Here is a 27,907-nt window from a genome sequence, read left to right as displayed (position 1 = left end):
TGGCAGAATTTCAATTTCCATCTACAACTCTTTGTCATGTTCCAGTCTAATGAGGTCAATTTTTAAGTCTTCAGCCACTTTGGACTTCTATGATCACTTCTACTTCTCTCTATATTGGCAGCTCCACATGTGTGCAATGAGCATTTTGTACTTATACTGGAAGACGGAAAGCCTGTTCATTCACTTCGCTTCATGTATATTACATGCAAATAACTGAAGAGGCATTGAACATGGATTTAGCTTTAAGAATACTGATACTGGGCAGAATCTAGACACTTAATCCTAGAAGATGTGGGCAGATGTGCTGTTATCGTTAATTCTTGCCAATATAGCAGAAATGGCCACATAATGTAAACAGCTAATGGAATGATAGAAAATTGCATTTTAAAGAAAACCATTACCAACAATTGGAAATCTACATTTATGTTTTTCACATACGTAGACTATTTGATCTTGCATGTTAACATGGTCCTTGGTAGTAATGTGCATTTAGCAATGATGCTGTAAAAGTTATGGGTTCACTGAGCACATATGCATAACCAGATAACCACTGGAGCATTAATGGAGAGGATTTATATGAGTACTCCCTTGAATGATTGAAAAGCACACAAGGTCACACATGAACACACACATGTACACATTACACTGGAGACAGCACACGCTGTTGTTGTTTTTTACTTTAGAATAAACAAATGCATATGAAAGTTCTTCAATTAATAGGAAAGTGTACAGATTTAGCTGAGAACCGTCTCTACTGCTTGTTCCCGTAATGATGTTTGCCTTTGAAGCACAATGAAACCACTTTGAAGGAAAGATCATAGATTTTAGTTAACTGAAGATATGAAGCAGCATTAATAAGGACACTTTAATAAGGATTTGTTCATGTGTGGTGTGGATGCGCAATATTTAGCGCTATCTAGTACTAGACTTTGATTTCTGCTCTTTAGTAATGAAGCCCTGCAGCACACAATGTATATAATCAGTCGTATAGTAACAATCCATGTACTGTATGTCTAAATGTGTGTGTGTGTGTGTGTGTGTGTGTGTGTGTGTGTGTGTGTGTGTGTGTGTGTGTGTGTGTGTGTGTGTGTGTGTTTGATTGCAGAAGATGAACTGAAAATGCCTCTGTATTTTTGCATGGAAGCATGAGTGTGGGGGTATTGATGTGGGTTTGTGTTTATGTAAAATAGGATCAATGAATTGTGGCAGGATTTACACATTCACACTTTGATGCAAAATTATAGCGACACCAACTATATATATGAATATTGATTAGTCTACAGTATGTGTTTGAATCTGTGTGTGTTTCTGTGCAAACAAAACCTCAATGTTATTAGATACATTATTATTCTTATCTGATATATTATTCTCATCAGTAGGTATTTGTGTACGTAAAGTGTATATTCCTAAGTTTTTTTGTACTTTTGTTTAGACACCAAAATATACAATATTAAAGGAATTGTTCACCCAAAAATTTTATTTATGTCATTATTTATCTCATGTTGTTCTAAACCTGTATGACTTTCTTTCTTCCTTGGAACATAAAAGATAGGACAACCTCAGTTACCATTCACTTTCACTGTATGATAAAAATATCCAATGAATGTGAATGGTGATGGTGAAATTCTGCCAAACATCTCCTTTTGTGTCCAAAGTAGGAAAGAGAGTTATCTTGGTTTGGAAATGATGACAGCATTGTCATTTTTGCTTTAACTTTTCCTTTAACATATTGACATCATCAAAAACGTTGACTCTTTGATCCATGTGCAACTTAAGAGGTACAAATCTTTACAAATATGTGCTAGAACCACACCTTACATAAAAATACAGCACCTACAGATATTAATGAGATTGTGTTTAAATCTCATCAGATTTTCTCTGCATCCACACATTACATTTTCATGGGTTCCCCCATCTTGAATTACAGATCACTGTTTAAATTAGCATTATTAAATATAAATGTCACTCAGAGATCACAGTTAGCTTAATCCGGTGCTTTGCCGCTTAACAATAAGCCTTCCTCTTCAAACCAATCCTTTCTCAACTCATGGCTTAATCCATTGAAGTGGAAAGTGGCCTTCTGATCTCTCATTGGCCACTGCTGTAGTCAGAGCTGTTAGGGATGGCATTGTCTGAGAAGAGGAATACATGATGAACTGGGTAATGAATGGCACTGTGGGCTCATAAAGTGCTGGACTATTTAAAGTCGCATTCGGTGACCCTCATGGCCTCACTGATTCTACACTCTTTGGGTCAATTTCAATGGCCCTATTGAATGTCATTACCGTCTCCCATTCAAATGACAGTGGAGGTCAATGTCTTTGGGTCTTGGACACATGGACACACATGGTATATGTTAATATTTATCAGTAACTGGTGTGTTTGCGACTGTGAACTGCAGCCTTTGTACCTGCAAACACATTCGCACACGCAGTACATACACACCCGACAGCTTGTACAGTGACGTTTGCTCATTCTACAGCTCAAAAATTAAATGTGTTGTAAGCTTTTTCAGTAGTTTTGCATAATCTGTCAGATTTAGCCACTGAATTAGACTGCCACCATCATTTCAACCACACTCTCTCTCTCCAAAGCCCGCAGTCAGCAAACTCAAAGTCAGCAAATGCATACATGCAAAATGATTGAAAGAGTGCATTAATATTGTCTAGATTTCCTGTTGGCTAAAAAAAGCACAGCCAGAGTGGCTTTTTTTTTTTTTTGCTGTTAACAGGGCCTATTTTAGTCATATCTGTAGTATGGTAGAATGGATATTTTATGGGTTAAAAAAATATACATAGGCTACATATAAAACAAAAACAAAAACTTTTACAACACCTTTATTAATGGAAACTAGCAAATTCTACCAAAGTTTGATCCAGAAGCATGAAAAGGTATTCATCTAAGTTTCATCCATTGTAATCTCTGAGAAATAAAAGGGAATATAAAATTGTGAATCAAGCAGCCTTTCCATCCTACTGTATGTGTTCAAGAGAACAAAATCGACACTTCCAGGGGAATTGGTGGAAAATAGAAATGGAATGGTGGAAATGGAAATTGGCAGAAAAAAGTCATGAAAATATAAGTAGTAGCCCATGAGTAAGAAAGTGACTGTTTTATTGAATGTAAGTAATTGCTTGCTGTCAAGAGTTTGTAGACAAAGCCCACAGACAAACTTCTTGATTGCTAGCAATTGGAGGCAGATGCCTTATGTCTGGGTGCGACATCATGTCAGAGAATTCTGTGGGGTAATAGTGGCCAATCATTTTAATGAAAGGCTTTGGCAATGACATTTCAGAATGACCAGGGCAACATTCGAGATATTATGTGATGATATTGGTTGGTTGGTTGGTTATAATTTGATTATGATAGTTGATATGATGTATACTCTTCATGGCCATTGAAAATAATATCACAAATATGTTGAAATATTGTTTGAGCATGGAGCATAGATCTTAAGAATTAAGTGACGAGTTACTTCAAAATATACCACAGTCAACTTCTCTTTGAATACAAACAAAACTTTATTGAGTAATCTACAACATAAAATATACTAACACATAGATGAAACATGAACATAGATTAATGAATGAGTTTTGAAAGAGAATAAATTAAATGATCTGTAACAGGAAAATTAACCTCTCACCATACCTTTAGAATTCTTAATACTTAATTTAGTATGCCGTGATTTGAGATCCAGTTACTCAAATTATATTAAAGAAACATCAGCACTTTCAGAATAAGTTTGGAGGTATCACTTGTGTTACATTGTTTTGCGTTGAAGTTCTTGATGTCCTTTGGCTTGGCCTGTGGAAGTTTGTGTTTAGTTGGTCATGACTTTCTGAAGAAGTTAGAGGTTCGTTTCGGAGAAATCATCTATGCACAATGGATTGATGATGGAACTTCCAGCGGAGCCTGGAGGCTGTAGAAGTTTGAAATTTCTACATTCTAGAGACTGAGAGGATACCCGGCTGTGTCTCGTGGTCCCAAGGGAGTTTTCCCTTGAACATTAATGTGGTGACAATATTTGAACTCGTCTGCTGGTACGGGAGAGACTTCTCCAGTGGTCAGGCATGGTCTTTTAACTCTTTCATTTTGCTCCAACCCTGAAAAGGCTCTAAGCCAATTAGAAGTGCTTTTACGATGTCACATGATCACCTCTTTCCTTTTTCAGATTTGATTTACAATCCTTTGTGTAAAGGCCTCTTAAAATTCCCACTCGAAAATTAGTGTTTAAATCATACACATTATATCTTCAATAAAACAAATTATAACAATAAAATTAATTCACCCATTGCTCTCCTCATGGAAAGGCAAACCTTCACATTTCAGACATGACACATTTGCTCTTAATAATAGTTAACTAACTTTTTCAAAATAGTAAAAAGTTCAAAAATTACAATCACCAATTTATCAGTCATAAAAGTTATTGCAAGTCACAACACATGTTTAAAAGGTTACATCAGGCTATAATCATTTGTGTAAGATTAATTTTTACAATCAAAAATAGACTGTGCATTGCACAGTGTAGAATGATGATACAATGGAGTCTTTTGATAGTGTTAGAGTTCATATTGTATTGTAAAACACAAGGAGTGTTTGTTTTGTGCCTTTGAAGATAGGAGAAAATCAGTTTTATGTCAAGCGAATAAGAGAAAACAAAAGTTCAGATCCATTGAAAGTCTGTTGAATGTCTTGAACAATGAGTTTTAAGCATGTGATGGTATAACGGCTGACTGTCACATAATGGTCATTTAATATATAATCGTAAGTGTCTGTGTGTTCTGACTGACGGAGCTTCTTTTGATTTCTGGAATCCCCAGGCTTTATGATTATAGTTTTTTTCTCTGTAATGTGCTTTCCAGTTGTGGGGGTTTTGGGTAAAGGTTGGGCTTTTCGAGACACCCTCCATCATTTCGTGACAGTTACATTGGCCAGATGCAGGTCAGCTCAGACTCCTTGGCGCCAGTCCGAATTTCTAGCTTCTTAATTCTTAGAGGAATTTCCCAGAATTATAGGCCATCTTAGTCTAATTCTGTCTTAATTCTCCTTTATTTCCTTCTGCCTGGCTACTCAGATCCTACATGACTGAGCTTTTCCACAAAATTTGCTCTTCATATTTGATTTCATATCATGTCAGGAGAGTGAAAGTTAATTTCATTCATTAAATTCACCAGAGGCTAAATGAAAATCATGGCAACTGTTATGATTTGTTTATTAAGGTCTAATGTTCTCAATGGCACATGTATTATCTTGTGTTTGCCTCTGCAATATCTGATGCAAAATGCTTTTTAAATATGTCTGGCACAGTCACATTGTAAGCCTTTCATCAATCAATTGTTGTAGGAGAAAGTATCTAAACATTACACAATTCATCTTTAAGGCCTCTAGCTTGTGCTCGGTAGCCTATCTACATATACTGTAGCTCAAACAGTTGCTTGTCTTTTTTTTTATTTTTTTTTTTCATTTGAACCAATTTTCCCAAATACACAAAAATGCTTAGGCCTGATTAATGGCATAGGATTTTTGTGTATCTCTTTGATGGAAACTGGTGGGAGGCCAACTATAGGAGCAGTCAGACAGGTTTCAAGCATGCAACGCAAGCCAATAAAGTATAGACTGACAGGGTTTGTCACAGTATATAAGCAGGAAGATGGACCCAAGCGCAGGAATGAGTGAAAATAAAATACTTTTATTAAATAATAGAAACAATCAGGCTGCACAAAACACACACAATGGAGCGGAAACCAACAAAACATAAACCAGAATAATATACAATAACGACTCGGTTACTAACGTAACCTCGGTTCCCTGAGAGGAGGGAACGAGTATTGCGTAAGTAGCTTACGCTATGGGAAAACTCCGTTTCTCGAGAAATATTGAAGTCTTTATGTAAAACGCATTGCAGCTGCACAGCAGACAGTAATGAGTGAGGCAGCTCGGTCATTGGCTGTGCTGCGGCAACTGCTCGAACCAATGACGGGGCGACTCTGAACGCACGACCAATGGGCGCGCGCCTGCATTCGCAGCTCAGAGCCGCCGAAATTAGCATAGCCAGGCTATATAATGGGCACCCCGTCATGCGAGTTCCTTTAGGTTCAATCGACTGAAGCGAACTGACCAAGCACAAGCACGGCAGCTTATGCAATACTCGTTCCCTCCTCTCAGGGAACCGAGGTTACGTTAGTAACCGAGTCATTCCATATCGAGAGGTCTCTCCTATTGCGTAAGTAGCTTACGCTATGGGAACACCCTGCAAAACGCTGTGCGTGCTGACTTCGCTCTATAAAGCCAGAGGCAGATGCCTGAGCCTTAAAGCAAAGTGATTATTCCACGAGCCGCCAACGGCGGAGCTATATAATGGGATAACACAGAGCGCCTTTGCCCCAAGGTGGGGCGCTCATTGTACAAACACAAGCACATATCTTATGTACTGAGTTTTCTATGTACTGGTACGCATAAAAAATCCTCTAAGTCGGTCAGAGACGGACCTTATAAGGGAGGAGACAATGCCCAGCATATACATACTCTATTCCATTCTATAGTCAGGCTGATGCGGGCGGGTTCTTCTGGAGAAGGCCAGTCGAGCCCGAGGTCTTCCACGGCCTTGGACAGGATACGGACGATCTCAGAGTCCATGCTGGTGCCCGCGCTCGTGTCCACTGATGTCGATGGCGCGGGGTCGAACGAGCCCGGCCAGTCGTCGGATGCAGCGGACTGGCGGTTGGGGAGATCTCTGGTAGCGGTGACGCACGCGGGGACTGGGCCGGCGTGACGTCACCGAAGTCTACGTGCTCCAGCAGCCTCTGTGAGCGGCGCTTTTTCTTGCGCGGCTCGAACAGAGGTGGCAGCACGGTGGAAGCAGTCTCGTTTGCGGCGAAAGCGGCAAAGCGAGCGCGCAGCTTGGCGAGGCCCAGGGAGTCGCATTCGGGGCATCCGCGATGAATGAGTGCAGCTTCTGCGTGGTCCGGTCCCAGGCAGCGAGTGCAAATGACGTGCCGATCTCCGTCAGGAAGAGGGCCTCTGCACGAGGCGCAGGCTGAAGGCATTTGAAACAACGCCTTGAAAAATTACTCTTTTACTTTAAAAGCGTCGCGGGGGCGAGCGCTTGCAGTAAAGGATATGCGATGCGCGCCGGATGGCGTAGCAGAAGGCTTCGAAGGTGGCTGAAGGCGCCGGCGTCCTCTTAGCAGTCCTGCTGTAGGCTTTTCGACGGCGGGCGAAAGACTCCAACAATCCGGAGGATCCAGCGAAGAGAAGGTCTTCGCTGAAGGAGATTAAATCTAAAGGAACTCGCATGACGGGATGCCCATTATATAGCCTGGCTATGCTAATTTCACCCATTGGTCGCGCGTTCATAGTCGCCCCGTCATTGGTTCGAGCAGTTGCCGCAGCACAGCCAATGACCGAGCTGCCTCGCTCATTACTGTCTGCTGTGCAGCTGCAATGCGTTTTACATAAAGACTTCAATATTTCTCGAGAAACTGAGTTTTCCCTTAGCGTAAGCTACTTACGCAATAGGAGAGACCTCTCGATAGGGAACTAGGACCGACTGGAACAGATAAACATACTGACAAATTCACAAATCTCACAAAAACTTAACGAGGATGCATGGCAGGAGGAAACAAGCAGGCAGGGTTAGGAGAGCACATGGGAGACAGAAAACAAAACAGAGCCATATGATCAAACACAATACAGGTCCAAACACATTAACAGACAATAGAAAGGAGAGGGCTGTCAGACCGAGGTCGTGACAGGGTTAGCTATTGATTCCTCCAAAATAGAGCAGGGTCAGTGTTCTAATGAAGAAGTATGGATCTGATGGATAGCCTGCCAAATGACCAGTCTGTCCCACTACTCAGTTTATCTTTGCACAGCAATGCCAGATTCCATAGAGTTTGCCTCAAATATGCATATCACATTAGTGAACGTAAATGAATAAATAAATAACAAATAACAGTGGTTTAAAAAAAAAATTCCGATTATTACAAAACAATTTTCAGTGTTAAACCTTGACTTTATGTTTAAGTTCTGATAAGATACTTTCTTAATTAAAGGACTTGCAAGAAATGCACACATTGTGTTATAATTAGGGATGTGCATGGTTACCATTTATAACATCTGGTAAACCGCAAGGTTTCATTAACAATCGTTGTTTCGTCTGGAGTGAGAACATGGGAATAAAGAATGTTTATTGTAATGGAATTTCCTCAAACACTTCTCAAAACTGCAGCAAATAAAGTACACAGTGAGCTATGAGTCTAAATAGCAAAATACATACATCTTCAAATGATAAAATCTTGCACTTACGTCAAACATTCAAACATTCTTAAGGTAAATGTTCTCTTTGGGGTGCTTTGATTTTTAATTTGTATAAAATCAAATTACATTGAACTTGTATAATTATTGTATTAAATACAGCATGCACACCAGTGCAAAAGGGGGAAAACACCATCTTACCGTTAATCAATTGCTGAAACGTTGCTTGGTGAAAAACAAACTGGAATCATGTTAAATGGAGAAACAGTCACTTCAAGTAAGCTACTCTTCTTCAAAATGCAGCACAAAGAATAAAACACAACACAGGTGTTTCAAAATGCATTTATAAAAATTAAAGTCTTTTTAACTTTACTCTGTGTCTAAAAATTCTACGATTCTGTGAGAAAAAAGTGAGATTCAGTAAAACAGTAAAAAATGTCTGTCTAGCTTGTGTCACTGTTTCTTAACAGAAAAACAGCACAGATCCACACAAAAGCAAGTTTGAACATCCCCAACTCGCCCTATACTTGAAAAACTGACCCAAACCTGGCCGGAAAACCTGACAGTTTGTCTGAATTCATCAAGCTCATCAGTTTGCAGACCTGCACTGCATGTGTAGAATAACCGAACAGTGATTTTATATTCGAGTAGTGCCGTGTCGAACGGTTAAATTAATGAAATGAAACTATCTGTGCACATTCCCTAGTAATAATGTCCATGGCAATTACCTACAATACAAATCAAGTATTATGAATAGATCTGAAATACTTCAAAGAGTTTCTGGAGTGTAAATAAATCCAATAATTGGATGTAACCAATCACATCAGTCTGAGAACGGTTTACTGTACGGCTAGATGGATTGTAGGTAGCAAGGCGCTAAGCCAATGATTGCATTGGCTAGGATCAGTCTTTAATGTGATTCTGGCAGTGACTGCCAGTCAAAGCATGAAGTTAAGACAAGGTGTAATGTGAAAATAACTGATGGATAAATTCAATTCAAGTCAAGGTTGCAAGGGTTTGTAGTAAATGCAATTTTGCTGGTGAGGAGTGAGTTGCTATAACTTAGACATGGAAAAACAGGAGACTGGAAAAGTGTCATTGAAGGACTGGATTTTCCTTATTTTGTGTAAGCAACATGAACTAGCAGTTACCATAATGTGGTTCACAAGGGTGAGCAGAATTGATGCAGGGATTAAACACACCTGGAGCCAACTATGGTGTTACCTTCATCCTAGATGGAGAGGCTTTGGATAAAAAAGCTTTGGCCCCTGAAATAGAAACTCAGTCTTTTCGAGGTTGATATTGCGGTGGAGATGCAGGGCTCTGTTTTTGTGAGCACGCAAAGTGCAGCACTACGCGCTTCAACTGTATGCTACCTATGTCTTATCCAAGTTTTGTGCGAGCACTAACTCTAAATGCAAGGTTGTTAAAGCGCAAGTCGCCTTGTGTGACTGTGTTTGCATCTGTGCATGTATGCACGCAAACTGTGAGTGTATTCTATGTAAATGAAAGTGCAAAATAGCAAATTGCTATTTTCCTGAGAAATAGGTTGCGCTAATACGTTTGAGAACCATGGCTGCTTTCAACACAAAGTCTAAATTCAGTTCTTACAGTTGCTGTTTGGAGATTCCACCAGCAGGTGGGAATAAAGTTAATGTCCAAACTCTGAAAATATAGTGAATATCAAACTATGTCCCTTACAATTACTGTTGTATCCATTTTATGATAACTGTATTAAACTATCTATAGGACTTTGTTTATTTTTTCAGTTTTTATTATTATGTTTATTAAGTCAAGTCAAGTCAATTTTATTTGTATAGCGCCTTTCACAACACACATCGTTTCAAAGCAGCTTTACTGAAGATCAGCAATAACAGATGATAAAACCGTAATGTCTATAAAGTCGATGAATCATCATTGTGTAATTTAGATAAAATACGATTCTTAATTGTGTTTAAAAATAATTAAATAATAATTGTATTAATAACCCCAGTGAGCAAGCTGTAGGCGACTGTGGCAAGGAACTCAAAACTCCATAAGATGGATTCTATTTATCAATTCTACCTGTTGTTTTAGAATGATTTTTAAGTCACTGCAAATGTTTCAATAAAATAATTAAATAGTTCAAAATCAAATCGACCAATAGAAGTGAAGTGCATTCAGATTAGAGGTCTGCACATGTCTTAAAATGGAACCCGACCCATACCAGAGACTGTGTGGCCGAGTCCTACCCGGCCTGAACGATACCTTTAGATTATAAGACTGGCATAGCTCACTATCTTCATAATTTCTTCTCCTAGCAAGAACTGTTGTATTTTATGTAAGCATATAGGTAACGTTCGTAACAGGATTGAATCAGTAAACATACAGTTTTAACAAGGCATGGCAGCTCCTAAGTACATTAGAGCAGAATGAAAAAAAGCATTAAGAGTAAGAGTAAATTCTAGAGACTGTTGTGTATGAAAATCCCAGGAGATCAGCAGTTACAGATATACTCAAACCAGCCCATCTGGCACCAACATTCATGCCACGGTCCAAATCACAGAGATCACATTTTTTCCCCATTCTGATGGTTGATGTAAACATTAACTGAAGCTCCTGACCCATATCTTAGTGATTTTATGCACTGCAGCCACATGATTGGCTCATTAGATAATCGCATGGATGATTGTTGGTGCCAGATGGGCTGGTTTGAGTTTTTCTGTAACTGCTGATCTCCTGGATTTTCATGAACAACTGTCTCTAGAATTTACTCAGAATGGTTACAAAAAAACATCCAGTGAGCATCAGTTCTTTGTACGGAAATGCCATGTTGATGAGAGAGGTCAACAGAGAATGGTTTGAACTGACAAAGTCCACGGTAACTCAGATAACTACTCTGTACAATTTTGGTGAGAAGAATATGCGGGTTGGTGTTGATTTGGTGACACGAGGGGGAACTTCACAATATTAGGCAGGTGGTTTTAATGTTGTGGCTGATCGCTGTAAATAATGATTTTCATTAATTATAAGCAGAAAATCTGAATTATTTAACATAAAATTATGTTTAGCTACTACAGCTGTGTGAAAATTCCACATCAAACCCATAAAACACAGAGAAGGCAAAGGGGACACTTGGCAACATTGTGAAGTTCAGAGATTCTTTCATGCATAGATGTGAAGATTGATGGATGCAACAAATCAGAATATTTGAAATCTCCACTCTGCTGTTGTTTTTCATTCATTGTGCCTTATTTGTCTGTGAGATCTGAATAGGCTCTTACAGGAAGGAAACAAAGAACAGATTATTTTTTTAATATGGGTACCCTGACCCACTTCTATGCTTCTATGCTATAAGAGACACAAACAGATAGACAGAGAGAGAGAGAGATTAAAGCTGAAGTGTGTAATTTCTGCCCCACTAATTTCACCAAACACAATTGCACACATCCCAGATCTTCCATTGGTCATAAAAACAAGTCCCACTCAAAACTCATGCCATTAGTTGATGTAATTGTGTCGTGTCTGGCTGGTGCACATTTCCCGAAAGCATTGTTATCCAACTATGGTCGCAAGTTCTATCAATATACCAACATAGTTTTGTGAACACATGATTTTGAGTTTCCCGAAATTGTAGTTTCGATGAACATACACAAACAGCATTGCATAGTTGTGTGGTTGGAACTGCAACTCTACACCTGTGGTAAGAAGCATAGTTCCTTGTTAGTTTGCTTTGTGGACAACATTTGACTTCGCTGTGGCTTCTATATCTTGAATTCCACAAATGTCTTTCACTCTGTCAGAACTTTGACCATGTTTACAAGCATTTAAGAAAACAACTTATTCCATAGTTTTGCAGAAAGCTGCGTTTTGAAACATCATGCGACTCAAGTGCTGCCATTTAACGGAGCATTTTAGAGATTTTACGATTTAAAATTCACAGAAGTTATTATTTCACCCCCATAAATGATACAGTAGCTCTATATTGTTGAACCAACATGGTTTAAACGATGGATATAGATATATGTGGGATATAGTTATGACAGTTTTGGGAAACAGTCATGATTAGCTAGTTAATTTATCAAACGATGCATCATATTATGGTGGTTAGGCAGTGAGTTACATTGTTTTATGGGAAACACACCTCTGGTTGGGATGCTCCAACGAACATAGCTGTAATGTTGAGGTAGGCAGAATGGATTCCATTTGCGGATATTTCTTGGAAGGCTTCAACAAATAATATAGGCAGTATTCCTTAAACGTAGTCAGGTCACAGGCTTGGGTTAAAACATAGGTAAATCAGTCCACAGGCAAACAAATCCAAAATTCCTCTCCTAGGATTACCTCTTGATCTGGGGGGCGGGCGATCCGAATGGGCTTAATAAAAGTCTCTGATGAGTGATGGGTCAAATATGTCTTTGGTTGGTATCCACAATCTCTCCTCTGGGCCATATCCCTCCCAGTCCACAAGATATAGTTGACCACCCCTCCTGTGAGAATTGAGAATTTCCCAAACTAGGTAGGCAGGAGCTCCATCGATTTCAAGCGGCAGAGGTTCTTCGTTAGAAGTCTCAGGGCTCATGACTCATGGACTGGTTTCAGGAGGGACACATGGAAAGGAGAGATGCAGTAAGTGGCAGGCAATTCTAAACAGTATGTGAAATTATTAACTTGACGTAAGATCTTGAAGGGACCTTCATACCTGTGGCTTAGTTTTTTGCAGGGGAGTTTCAGGCATAGGTCCCGAGTAGAAAGCCAAATAATTTGACCTGGTTGATACTCAGGATCAGTGTGGATATTCTATGAATGAGTGGCTCTTTGAAGATGGACAGGAGCACTGTTCCAGACTAGCTCACTTCTTCTAATCCAATCATCCACAGCAGGTAATTCCGAAGGCTCCCCAGACCAAGGGAATAGATGAGGTTGATATCCCAGGACACATTTGAAGGGGATCAGACCTGTAGAAGAGTGTGTGAGGGAGGTTTGGTATATTCTGCCCATGGAAGGAAGGCGCTCCACCTCTCTTGTTCCTTACTACAGTGCGACCTTAGATATCTACCAATCTCCTGATTGAGACGTTCCACTTCTCCATATCCAGAGGTAAGACTGACGTTGATGTTAAGTAATTGGCAGAAAGCTCTCCATTCTCTTGAAGTGAACTGTGGTCCTCGATCTGTAACTATGTCATCAGGTAATCCATAGATTTGAAACACTTAATTAAATAGTACCTGAATAGTTTTCATGGTAGTGGAAAGACCCTTCAATGGTATAATACGACATAACATAAAGAAATGATCAATGGTGTCCATGATGGAGGTGGATCCTTGGGAGTTTGGCAGATCAATGATGAAATCAATAGATAAGTGGGACCAGGGCCAAATTAGCGAAGCCTAGAAATCATTGTATCTCCTTTACCGTGGTGGTTGTGGGCCAGTCAATGACAGCTTTGACTTTTGTAATATCCATCTCTACTCCAGAGTGGCTAATATTGAAACCTAGGAGTGTGGTGGAAATGACATGAAATTCACACTTCTCTGCTTTGACAAGTTTTGGAGTAGACGTGACAAAACATTTTGGACTTGATAGATATGGTCCTCCATAGACTGTGAATAGATTAGGTTGTCATCTATGTAGGCAATCACATATTGATATAGGAGATCCTTGAAGACCTCATTGATGAAAGATTGGAAGACGGAAGGAGAGTTGGATAATCCGTATGGCATTACAAGTATTCATATTGGCCCCTAGTGGTGAGAAAGGCTGTCTTCCATTCATCACCCTCTCGTATTCTGATGAGGTTGTAAGCAGGCCCGAGGTCCAATTTAGTGAAGTATTTGGCCTCTCATAATTGTTCCAGAGAAGGAATGAGTGGTAGTGGATGATGGTTTTTGACAGTAATTGCATTGAGTGCACAATAGTCAATACAAGGTCTTAAGTCACCATCTTTTTTGCCAACAAAAAATAATCCGGAAGCAGCAGGAGAAGTAGATGGTCTAATTAATCCATAAGATACGGCCTCATCAATGTACTCCTCCATGGCCATGGTCTCAGGGACGGGCAATTTGTAAACCAGGCTCTTGGGTGGAGAAGTGTTAGGAAGAAGATCGATGGCACAGTCACAGGATCGATGAGGTGGTAACTGGGTGGACCTCTCTTTACTAAAAACCTCTGCCACGTCAGCATACTCATTGGGGACATTGTTTGGCAATGACGGTAGGGTGAGATGAGTTGTGCAGACAGTAAACTTGGGTGGCAGTTCCAGACAGTGGTGAAGACAGTGAGGAGACCAACAGATTAAGTCATTGTTCTTCCATGAAAACTGAGGTTCGTGAGCAGATAATCATGGATATCTGAGAATAACTTGGTTTCGTGGTGAAGAAATGACGTACAGAGTGATTTCTTCAATGTGAAGCAAACCAACTTGAAGTTTTATAGGAAGAGTTTGGTGAGTGATATGACCTTTCCCATGGGATCATTCTCGACAGCAGTTACAGTAATAGGTGGTTCACACTTGGTTGTGGGGATGTTCAACTTAGTCTTGATGTATCACATTGGCAGCAGCTCCAGAGTAAATTTTTGCTGAAAAAATTATATTCTTGGTTAGCTCTGGACAAAATGATGGGTAGTGACAAGCCTTGACTGATTGTTATAGGGTTAGATATGTGACTCACTTGATAACATTGTGAAAAGGTGGTAGTAGGTTTGGCGGAGCAGTTAGAACAGCAATGACCTGGTTCACCACAGTAGAAGCAGAGGTTATGAAGTAAACGTCTTCTACATTCATCTCGAGACAAACAAGTTTGTCCTATTTGTATAGTCTCTGTAGTTTGCTGCTGACTTGGTTCTTGAACTGAGGTTGTAGGTACATGGCATGGCGATGAGGTGTTGAAACATGGTTGTGATCACAAGAGATTGTCTAGTCTGATAGCGAGAGTAACGTACTGAGGGAAACCAAGGGAGTCATCTCTGCATACTAATTCTGCCTGGAGTTTGGTTGACAGACTAGAATGAAAGATGTGTTTCAACGCAATGTCATTAAATCTGCTCTGTGCTGCAAGATTGCGAAACTGTATCACATGGTCAGAAGAAGATTTACTACCTTGGCGTAACTGAGTGAGTTGAGTGGCTGCATCCATACCTCCCGCAGGTTATTGAAAAACATTGCGAACTGAGTTGTAAAATGACCGTAAGACTGTTGAACAAGTGCAGCATGATCCCAGACAGCCGTAGCCCACTCTAATGCCCTTCCAGTTAGTAAGTCATGATGAATGAGCATTTCAACATATCTTGGTTAAACACATCAGGTTGGTTTGAGAAATAAATTGAACACTGTTGTAAGAAACCAGTACAGTTATCAGTAGAGCCATTAAACTTATTGGGAAGAGCAAATCTTAACGGATCATGGCGTGGTGCAGGAAGAGATCAAAATAAACTGTGTAAGTTGGTCATTGCTGGCTTGTAGCGTTAGCAGCTTATGTTGAAATCCTTTGAGTACCTCATTCTGATATTTGATGGCAGAAGGGAGTTGGGAGACATCCTTCTGCCATCAAGATCTGCCATCCAGATCTGCCATCTGGATCTGAGCTTGGTGAAGTATTCTGTAATGTTGAGGTAGGCAGAGTGGATTCCATTTGTGGATATTTATTGGAATTGGAATTTATTGAAGTAATGTTAACAGTACTATTTCACCTGTTATTTTCCTGTTGTTATTATTATTATTATTATATTCCTAACTTTTTTATTCATTCCAATGAAATATGTAAAATTTTGTGAAATTCAATACATTTATTTGAATCACTTTACACTAAGGTTCTATTCATTAACATTAGTTAATGCATTTGGTATCATGAACAAACAATAAACAATATATTATTAACAGCATTTATTAATATAATTTAATGTTTGTTAATAAAAATACAATTGTTAATTGTTAGTTCATGTTACTTCATATTAATAATAGTTTGTTAACAAATACAACTTTGATTTAAAAACCAAGATTATTAAATGTTGTAAAAGTTAATCGTTAGTTCATGTTAACTAATGTTGTTAACTAATGTTAAGAGATGGAAACTTACTGAAAAGTAAGTTACCAAATCAGGTATTAATGGGAAAGGAAGATACAAGACCATCATAGTAGATCTTTATGGTCATCAAAAACTACATGTTTATCTAATTGTGAAGAAATTACACAATCGATTGTTTCTGTTCAAAGTATTGGAACACATTTCTCTAAACTTTTTGAAGTGTTCTCGCAAATTATGGTTAATATTCTTCCATTGCACATGGATTGCCCCAGGCTACACTACTCAATTGCCAAATGATGGAGTCACCCTCTTTTTGGGGATTGAAAGAGCTCTTCTGGTGGTAAGTTGAAGGACAAAACATGAGCCACTTTGACACTAATGATTGACACTGACAAACAAAAGAGCTCTGCACCATTCTCCAAGAAAGCAATAAAAATGTCCAAGAAACCAATCTCTATTGAATTTCAGATGTATGGATGTTAGGGGACATTACTGGCCCTTATTACGTTAAATTAATCTTTCAAGAGTGAGGGGGCAAGATCAGATTTATTGATTTACACCAGAAAGAAACATTTATCCCCCATAACATTATTTAAAATTAAAATATTTGACTTAAAAAGATAGAGAATGCTGCATTTGCAGTGAAGATAAGTGTTGCATAAATGGGTTTTTGCAATTTTTAGAATAAAAAGGGAATAGATATGCATTATACACTGGGGTCTAAAAGTCGAAGATGCATTGACAATCCCCCCATTTAAACCTTTATTTAAGTTTTTAAGCTTAAGAATTTTGACAGTTGTTAAACAGAAAAGTTACAATGTAAAATTAAGAAATATTTAAGATTCTGAACCATTTTATAGTTAACTAATCAAAAGGCAGCAAAGTTTTAAAATATCAGATTTGCTTAATTTTATTAAGTACACAAAATGATCTTTGGAACATTTTCAAATAATGACTGGATAACATGTTTCATCAAGTTTTGCACAAACCTTTTAGGTCCATGCAATGAGTACATGCTGTCTTTAAAGGAAAATGGGAAGATACTGTATGTATCAGATTTTACTTAAATTGTTTTGCTTATAATATAATGTAATGGCAAAATGGAAACATTTTCAATGGTGGTCTCAGACATTTGGACCTCACTGTATGTATTATTGGCATTTCTGGTGATTCAGGGATACCTTTTTATTATATTTACAATTATAAATGTTATAATGTTTATACAGTTATAAATAATTGAAACAATAAATACGTACACCTTTGAATTCAGTGCTGTAAACCTTGAATCTAGAAAAGCTAGCTATCTGTTTCTGTTGCAGTGCTGCGCATAGTAATAAGAGTCATTTGTTTACAAGATATTAGTTTGCCATAGACCTAAAGAGAATTGGTATGGATTAATCACCAAACCAAATGACTATATATTTAAGTGTCAGATTTTTGAAAATGAAAGAACTTTTAGTGCCACTCATTTTTTTTTTTTTTTTAGAGAATAGAAAATCTAACAGGACCTTTAGAACTCTTTGGAGGCAGACAGGCTGTAATTTGAGCAGTGAGTGGTCCGCTCAGGTATAATAGAGGAGTCCTGGCGAGAACTGAAATGTGCTTTATCTTGATGCCAGAGCACTTTCTCCCCAAACAATCCTAGACAGCCTTTTCTAAACTTCAAGTGAACAGTAAATTATAGCAGTTATATTGTCCTCACCTGAAAGGCATAACCTGCTGCTGAAACCTCTCTATCTTAGTCTGTCTTGTCTTGCACGCTTCTCTCTGCCATAAAAAAAATATTGTTTGCTGCATTTTTGTATCATATCTGGTAGTATGATGCATTACAGTTACCACAACATCTCCACCATTTATGTAAGCAATATCACAAAAGCATAAATGCCGTATGGAATATCATCATGGTAATTCATCCGTAGGTCACAGATATTCAAAACAGCATGATTGTGAGCAAGTTGGCTTTTATATAAATGCTCTATAAATAAGGTTAGTATTGAGAAATTTCCAACCCAGTTTCATGACAAGTCATGGTTCATGGTTTCTTACTATTTTGTCATTTAGTACAAAGTATTAGGAGTTCTTATGATATTATGTTGGTAATTGCAAACAAAATTTGGTCATGTTGAATTCATTTCTGCCAATGAAAATAGTCCCAATCAAATTAGAGGACTGGAACTATCTGTTGTATAAAAAACACAAACCGACTCTCCCCAACCATTTTAAACATTTTAGCAAGGCTCAGTACTTCATTATTCGACTAATACCATAAGAGATAGTGAACAAATAAGACATTGAACAAATAAGACACACATTATTTGCTTCATTAGCTGTTTAATGCAGTAGAAAGTGAGGAGATCCAATTTTAGAGTCTTTTGTCCTCAGATAATGTCATTGCTGTAGGAAAGGAAATAAGAGGTATTAGTATTGATTGATTCTAAGACAAGTAGCCATTTCATTTTCTGGTCATTTAGGGAAAACTGTGTCAAAATCTTGTCAATATGCCCATGAGCACCTATGATGGAGGCTGCATTCTGGAATACCTGATGACTGTGTATCAGCTTCATTTATTAGTACTGTTTTGGGTTCTTTGTTCTTTTCTCAGGGCAAAGAGTACTGCTTGATCTTTCTCAAAACCTGTGTAATAATGTAGGGTAGGAGCTTTTGCATTATTTATATGTAAATGCAATGTAATACACTTTCCTTTTGCCAAAATGTTGTCAAGTATATATTATGGGACATTGGTGGCTTTGAAATTTTATGATTTCCAGCCCCTAAGCGATTCAAGTATTTATATCATGTTGGGAACCCAACTGGTACATCAATATTTTTTGCACCTCTCCATTTGTTTCCAGCAGCGTGAAGAGATGTAATTAGAAATGTAAATCACAGCAGGGTCTTTAGCAGTATGCTAATTAAAAGGTGCATTTACAAAGAAGGGAGGGTAAGAATTAAATACACACTGAGGCCTCTGGGAATGTATCTGTGTTTAGAAGCACTATGTTCCACAGAGACTCTACTGTACTTTGGTCTTTGATAATGGGCACTTGGCACGGTAGATCTGTGGTGCGATATAAAAATCTGATGGCAAGTAGAAACTATAGCCTACTCTCCAAACTTAGTTACAGAATGGCATTTCCAGTTTAGAGAGCTTCAATTATTATAATGGGAGTTACTTATGTGCGTCCAGTGAACACATGTTGAAACAGTAGGTTGTGTACAGTTGCTGTCACAACAGATATTATCAACTGTTTCAAAATGTGACTTTTCCATATTTATAATTTATTACTGTTTTGATTACTGTCTTGAATATAGCACAAGTATTGCATAATTTGAAGCTGTTTTTGTACATAAATATAATTTAATTGTGTTAATTAACAGTGCTGTCCCCCTCCACCTTGAAGGTGTATGTAGCTGCTATCGCAGCCCACCACGATGCAGTAGATGGCAAGTCCCTAGGTAAGCACGACTTGATTATCAGGTTCCTGAAAGGCGCCTGGAGACTGAACCCTCCCCGGCCTAGCCTGTTGCCCTCCTGGGATCTCTCTGTGGTCCTCTCGGTCCTTCAGAGACCCCCCTTCGAGCTGCTTGATTCAGTTGAGCTCAATGCCCTCTCCCTGAAGATGGCCCTCCTGATTACGTTAGCCTCCATCAAGAGGGTTGGGGACCTGCATGCGTTCTCTGTCAGCGACACCTGCCTGGAGTTCAGTCCGGCACATTCTCACGTTATCCTTAGGCCATGACCGGGCTATGTGCCAGAGGTTCCTACGACCCCCTTCAGGGACCACGTCGTGAGCCTGCAAGCAAGCTGCCTGGGAGGAGGTAGACCCAGCCTTCTCATTGCTGTGTCCGGTATGTGCTTTGCGTAACTATTTGGACAACACGCAGAGCTCTAGATGTTCTGAGAAGCTCTTTGTCTGCTTCGGCGGATGGCAGAAAGGGAACGCCGTCTCCAAACAGAGGTTAGCTCACTGGGTCGTTTATGCTATTTCCTTAGCTTTTCACACTCAGTCCATGCCCGCCCCCTTCCGGGTTCGAGCACACTTGACGAGAAGTGTGGCATCCTCGTGGGCACTGGCCCATGGCACCTCCTTAGCAGACATCATCAGAGCAGTGGGCTGGGCAACACCCAATACCTTTGCTAGATTTAAAAATCTCAGGTCCCCCTGTTGGCGGACCCGTGTTTCCCTTGGGTAGCCCTGCTGCCCCAGTCACCATGATTGACACCCAGTCGTCCCCCTCATTAGGCTGGACGTACCACCGTGCCATTTCCCACGTACGGCTTCACAACCCTTGTGGTGTATTTGCCACATGTTACCTCCCCCTAGAATGGGCAGGATGTGGCTTCCGCAGGGTCTTTTCCCCCTGAAAGAATAGGACCGGGAAAGACCGCCTTCCCTAGCTTTAAGATAGCTCCAGCCGCTTCACGTCCTATGTGAGAGACATAGTGAGAGAAAAGGCCGCGGCTGCTAGGCTTGCTCCCATGCTAGTAGCACCTGTTCCCCTCTCAGGGGTGCGGGGAACCTAAAGTCTGTATGTGACATCTCTTTGGGGGCGTTGGGAGGGCTACGTGCAGCCAACACAGTTGCCTCTAGCACGCAGTAGCCTGCTTGCACCTGTCTCGACAGTTCATGTAACACGGTCAGTGCCTGGTGTTTTTAGATGGGACACCTTGTGTCACTTCATTCGACACAACGTCGCGTGAGTGACAGAAGGGGAACGTCATGGTTACTGTTGTAGCCTCCTTTCCCCGAGGGAAGGTGCGAGATGTTGTGTCCCTCCTGCCACAGCACTAGACCTACCACTGTAAACGGCCATACCTTATTTTGGCTCCTCAGTGCAAAATCCTGACTGGCACTCGCTGCCCCGCTTCCCTTTATACCCGTTTTTCCGGGGCGGGACATGCAAATTCTGTCTGCCAACTTGACATTGGCCTTTTCTCAGGTTCAGAGGTACGTTTGGCATCCCAGGAAGACCCCTTGTTTCACTTCATTCGACACAACGTCTTGTTCCTTCCCTTGGGGAACGGAGGTTACAACAGTAACCATGACGTTACTTTATGCTTAAGTAATATATCAAAGATTTTGAGCTTGAATTTCCAGCAAATCTCATGACTATTTTGTGAGAGACCGTTACTGTGAAATAAAATTACATAACGCCCATGCCTGTGATGACAATTCAAGTATTTGTGGAGGCTTTTGTGTTCCCTTATGCTCCAAAGAGGATGTCCTGTCTTCTGCCTGACCTCCAGGATGCCTCCAAACCACAAGCATGTAGTGGTCACAGTCAGCATGATCACTAACAAACAGACAGCGGAAAAGAGAGAGGAAGAATGAAAGATAGAAAAATAAAGAAAGAGAGTCATGATTCACCCTTATCTTGAAGAAAAGCCAGTGATGTGTAAAGCTAAAGATGCCTCTGAACAAGCACAGATTCAAAATCTGTCCATTGTGTATTGCACACTGGCCTCTTTAGGCATAAACACACAAACACATACGAATACACACACTACTCGTTTGAACCACAAACATTCCCCATTTTTACCCGGAGCCAAACTGTAGACTGACTGCACTTGTTTCATGTAAAGTAGTTCCATGTTACCATGTTGATGTTGTGTTTTTCTGGCAAGGTCACGGCTGGCTGATTTCCACACAAACTGTCAGATGACCCCTCACTCCATCAGCAGCTGTCTCAACGATGACTATCAGGCCTGCCTCGCATCTTACACCAGACTCATTGGTGAGTGAAAGAAACATTTTTTTTTACATTTATATATTTTATACAATTGTAAATAATTAAAAGTGTTATTATTAACAGCTTGATATTCGACTTAGAAGATTAACAAAAAGACAAAGAAATTAACCTAGATTTTATCTCTTAAATGTAATAGTGCACATACTTTAGTTCACTTTATCATTCAGTGCAGTGTATAATTCAGTAACCTAGAATGGCATTTGGCTTTTGATTTGATCTGTCTGATCTGTTATAGGTACAGACATGACTCCTAACTATGTGGACTCAGGTCACTCAAACTTCACCATCTCCCCTTGGTGTACCTGCCGAGGCAGTGGGAATCAGGAGGAGGAGTGTGAGAAATTTCTGCAGGACTTTAGAGAAAACACCTGCCTTCGTAAGTCTTTCTTTTTTGTGTGTTTCCACTACAGCTTCACTTACCACTCGGCTTTCTGCATTTGCATTAAATTCGAGTGTATACTCAGATTTTGATTAGCAATTGAGGATGTGATACCGATGTGAGGATATGGTTGTTTAGGAATTGGCTTCTTCGTACCAATTTTTGATGGGAATTACAATAAGGCTATGAGGGATAGACTTACTCTTCGATGCGTTGTAAGGTTGTAGTGTTTTGGATTGTTCTGCTGATGAAACATTGAAAAAACATCCTTCCAAGGAATTTCAGATGACCTCCAGAAAACCTCCAGAAAATAATTGTTTTGGAAAATGAGATATGATCTAGGAGCTTTATGCAGTACATGCCATTGGAGAGGCAGTAAGTCTGTCCCTCACAGCCTTGTTTTCATACAAGTCGAAAATATGGCACTGCTGTATATAAGGTCTGTTGGTACTTTTTAAATCTGAATGCAATACCTATTGTGGCAATGTTTGAAAGACAGCATGTTTTTTTTTTTTGTGTGTTTTGTGGGCTTAAAAACACCCATTCATGTGTGGAACCTCTAAACACCACCAGTATAGTAGATGTCTTTTTGGTTTAAATGTCATGCTTGCTAACAGAGAGTAAATATGCTGGCTGAAGCTAATAAGGCTTCCATCCTGGCTTGTTATTATCTGCTTTTTGGTATCTCACAGTGATAATAGCTCAGTCTTTAAAACTTATTTTAATAGCTTTAATTTTTAAATGACAATCTAATAAAATGAAACTTTGTGAAGGGGTTAGAATTTAGATTGTAATTTATGACCAGTAATTGCACATGTAAATGACTGGTTATGGAATTGTTTGGCATTATAAAGTATTTCTTAAGCCTTTATTGGCTAATTTTTTATTCTGGCTTTATAGCTTATTTATATTTGCTTTTGTCATAACAATTAATTTCTTAGCTAAAAACAAAACATATCAATAGCTAGTATGATGCAAATTTCATCCTTTATAGGTTTCAGAACTCTGTGTGAATGTGTGGCTTATAAGTATGAAATACATGTAGAATGCATATAGTATTTCAACAAACCAGGAAAGGTTAGGGTTAGGTTTAGGGGTATGGGGTTGTTGTAGGGTAGGGGTCGGCAACCTATAGCATGCATGCCAGTATTGGCGCACAGAGTGGTATTCAGTGGCACACCAGCAACAGCAAGAGAGTAGATTATTTTATTTATATAAATTCCGCACCTGTATTCCAATCAATAGCTTGATCTAATCCTTCCTCATGATCACAAAGCATGTTTTCATGAGCTGAATGGGAGGCTAAACAAGAAGTTCAAATGTGACGAGACTGCAGTATACCCAACAACCTCATGCAGCGTGTGAAAGCCATTCACGCATCATAAGATTTAAACTTTCCTTTAATCATGCAAATAAACACTCTCGCTTTGCTTCGGTTAGGTTGCGCTGATGACAGCCTACATTCCATGTTTCATTTGTTTCTTTTTGCTTTCAGAACAACACGTGATATAATAAGGAAAACACTACTATTAATCCTTGAGATTTCGCATACAGGTACACCCTCCTTAAACCATGGTCACTCTCAAAATTACATTAAACGATTAAAAGAGAAAACATAAACCCACAATGTGGGGTTCAAAAATCAGAGTCTATTCAAAATCAAAGTAAAACTTGGTAATAAAGTTCTAGAATTTTGCAGGTGTGATTCACCAAAAAGGGCTAAATAAACATTCTGCAGTGATGTCCCTATTGTAACGATGCAGGCATAGACAATGATGAAAACTTTGACGATGGAGTGACGAACTCAAGTGCAGTTTATTAATCCCTAACAATAAACGTGAACTAAACATGAACTGAAATCTGGACTAGGCATAAACTTGACATAAACTAGACTTGACTTGTCATGCCATGAACAAAACAACAAAGTTACATTCACATTCCATACTAGACAAAGGACAATGGTAAACAAGAGAGCTTAAAAACATGACATGAGGTACATAAACCAATGATCATACAGAACACAAAACAAGATAACAAGACAATGACCATGAACCAATGACATAACAGAACTAATAACAAAACTAAGAACCAATAGGAACAAGAAACATGAACATAAGGGAACAGGATAAATCACATGACATGGCACTACTTTTCAAAATAAAAGACATAAACACAAAACATGAACATGAACACATCTAGATGTGACACCTATACTGTATGGTAGTATAAGGGGTGCAAATAGCATCTAACACTCTTTGCCCTTAGTGCAAAGTGGATGCTTTTTGTTGCTATTTAGGCCCAGACTAACCATCAAAAGTCTCTGCCTTCTATATTAATATTATATTTTGAACCTTTAAATGATGTATTTTGCAACTTACTAGCTACTGGTATCTATTGTTTTAACCAAATAATTTCATTTTTAGGAAGAAACAAATGTAAATGGACTGTTATGCAATAATAAATTAATTAATAAAGGCCTAATAAATACTTAATCATTCCAAACAAGTCTGTAACTAGTCCCTTACAAGTCAAATGATTAGTCATTACAGTTTTTTTCATTTATTTTATTTTATTTTGTTTGATACTTCCTTCCCTGACAGCTTAATATGTAGTCACAACTATAAGAGGCCATTTGTAGGTTGACTCCAAGATGGAAAAACTGGCTCAGTGGCAATTATCAAAAAATTCCTCTGTTCGTTTGAGCATCCCAACCAGTCTGACCATTCACATTCTGTTTTATATCTCCTTTTGTGTTCCATAGAAGTCTTATGGATTTGGCTCAACAGGAGAATTAAAAGAAAAAATAAAATCATGTGGAGTCTAGTTCTCAAGTCTCTCGGACTGCAAGCTAGATACTGTATGTTTACCTGTACCTCTCTCAAGTATTATATGAACATGTGAACTAGTAAAACACATATTAGGATGATTAATTTTAGAATACCATAGGAGAACGAACACATGGACAAGTTTCCTTTATTTGTCTGGCAATTCACAAGGACTACATGATGAGATTACAGTTATGCAGTTTCCTACTAAGAGTGCATGAAAAGACAAGCATTTGGGAAATGTGTTAATATTATTCTGTTACTGTGACTATCAAGAGACATATGTCATTTGAGAGCTGAAGAGGGAGAGAGAAAGATACACAGAGATTATTCTTGTGTGTTGAAGAAGTGTCAGTTCTTTGATAGAGGAACTGTTTGTTTTTAGGATGACAAAAATACAGGTTTTTGCTCTATTTATTTGTAAGGGACTCCACAATCCCTCAACAGGCTTTGTGCATATCAATGGTTACACAAAAGCATTATCATAGATACAGTCAGGAGGATTATTAGAAATACAATCAGGAGGGAGGTGAATGAGAATGTTAGATTGAGAAATTCCAAAAATGTTTGGTTGCTTGGTGGTAATATCTTACCAAGAACAAAACAGAAAAAGTAGAAAAAGAAAACATGAATATAAGCTACACAGCTTCAGGCAATAGCTCAGGAGACATTTAATCTGATTCCCCACTGTGAGACAACAATACTAGCCTAAAAATAATTATGAGTTTCAATAACATTTGTATGTCATTGTAATGTGTGGTTTTCTCTCACATTTATTCATTATTTATCTGGCTCGTTTTCTTGTTGAACAAGATTGACAAACTGATTGAATGACATGCAGCTCTTCCTCTTGTTCAGCCGGACAGCAGATTATCGTTCATGGTGACTGACTCATTCAAATGGAATTTCCTTTTCTACAAATGTACAAAGACTTGAATTTCAACACAAAAAAGCATTTTCACCATAAATGGCAGGTCTTATTTTCCTATATTTTGTCAAATGCTGGGCTTAACTTTTACCAAGACAAGACTTTTGAATTATTATTTAACTGAACTGCTGAGCCGCAGATACAGATACTGTTTCAGATAAAAAAAATTTAAAAAGAAAAACTTGGAGACCAAGACATTCATTTTCTCCACAAGGGATCAAGCCATCTAAAATCTTTCTGATTTTCTTCCAATGAAAACACTCTCTCATGAAAATTGTCTCTTTTTTCTTTTGCTCTAGGAAATGCTATCCAGGCATTTGGATATGGGTCGCTACCCAAGCCTGATCCTCAGCCAACCACTGGCACTGTGAAACCAGACCTTGAACCGAATGCTTATGTTCCCAAAACAACTTTTGAACCAGTGGAGGAGCCCTGCATCATTTCTTCCTGTGCAAATTTGAATGTGAGTCAGTTTTACAGGTTTGCATTGTGTCTTGCGTCATATTACAGGTGACAAATTGTACACATTATAACACAAATGCATTATACTTCAGAAGGTATTTCTATTGGTGAATAATCTAATTTAGTCTGCAGCTAGCTACTGTACATTATAAGTGTCAAGATCAAAAGAACATTTGAATGAGATATTGGATTTTAACTGTCCAGAAGGTGAATAACCTGAAAGATGCAAAGCAGGGGAGTGAATGCATAAACATACTGAACATATGCTTAGTAAATATTAGATTCTGCCAGCAACACTGATGTATTTATAGTACACAAATTAAACATGTTACTTGTTTATTTCTGTCTTATATAAAAAGAACACATGACAAAATATTTACATGCAGGAATATTGTATCCTAAATGCAGCTTTGTATTTCATTAGCATTGACTGAACAATTGACAATATTCAAGCTATGAAAATCTGTAGAGTAAACAACCAACACGAAATAAATTCGTTGACATTTGTACCTTTGTTTGGTTAATTGCACAAACAAGCACACAATATTCCTCTGTTTGAGTGTTTCACCTGAGTGCAAAATATTCTCCAGAGATGTTGACGGGCCCGTAATTAACTTATTAAAGTAAAGAAATTTAAAATGATTGAGGATGCCTCTGAAAACAGTACAAACAGACTAGACACAAAAAATGTGTCCACACAATTTCCCTGAGGAACCATTAAACTGCATGGCCTGTTTACACTGGATGATGTATTGGTGTATGTGTGTGCAAGTGTTAGTGAGTGCATGCATGTGCTGAGCCAGTAGAGCAATGCTTCATTTATTGTAAAAATGGTAATTAGTGCATTACCCAAGCAGGAAGTTTATAATTAGAGACTGCCTGAAGGGAAACATTGCCAAACTTTAAAATTCTCCTACAATTCAAAAATGTGTCAGATGTGCATCACAGATTCACCCCGATGCTGAAACTCAAATTTTTCTTCTGGTCCCACTCAAATGAAAGATGATTAGTTTGCCGTGGGCCATTTTTCTCATTTTGATAGGTAGAGAGGAAATGGGGATAGTCTCGCTCTGTTTACTGAATTTTAATTTCAGGCAGGGTTTTAAATCACACTGGTTTTTGGAGGTGAAATTCAAAGGGAGCGCTTTGCTCTGTCTAGCAGGTCCAATAGCACTTAAAGCTTGCCTAAGGCAGGAAGGATGTTCCCATACAGAATCTACATCTAACATTGACAAGACTCACTTTTGGGCACAGTTGAGACAAAGATTCAATTCACTTGACACCATAAGTTGTCACCAGTCCT

General features: G+C 38.8%; 1 protein-coding gene across 1 annotated transcript in view; it reads left to right on the top strand.

Moving 5' to 3' along the window:
- LOC127631321 (GDNF family receptor alpha-2-like) overlaps positions 1–27,907 on the top strand; it is a 138,485-nt gene that overhangs the window by 99,871 nt on the left and 10,707 nt on the right. Inside the window, exons 5-7 of the mRNA XM_052109414.1 lie at positions 21,886–21,995; positions 22,246–22,386; positions 26,442–26,605. Coding sequence (XP_051965374.1) covers positions 21,886–21,995; positions 22,246–22,386; positions 26,442–26,605 — 415 coding nt within the window. The remainder of the gene's footprint in view (positions 1–21,885; positions 21,996–22,245; positions 22,387–26,441; positions 26,606–27,907) is intronic.

The sequence above is a fragment of the Xyrauchen texanus genome, chromosome 37, assembly GCF_025860055.1.
Source record: "Xyrauchen texanus isolate HMW12.3.18 chromosome 37, RBS_HiC_50CHRs, whole genome shotgun sequence".
In the NCBI taxonomy this organism is placed as follows: domain Eukaryota; kingdom Metazoa; phylum Chordata; class Actinopteri; order Cypriniformes; family Catostomidae; genus Xyrauchen; species Xyrauchen texanus.
This window is presented reverse-complemented; position numbering and strand designations above follow the sequence as displayed.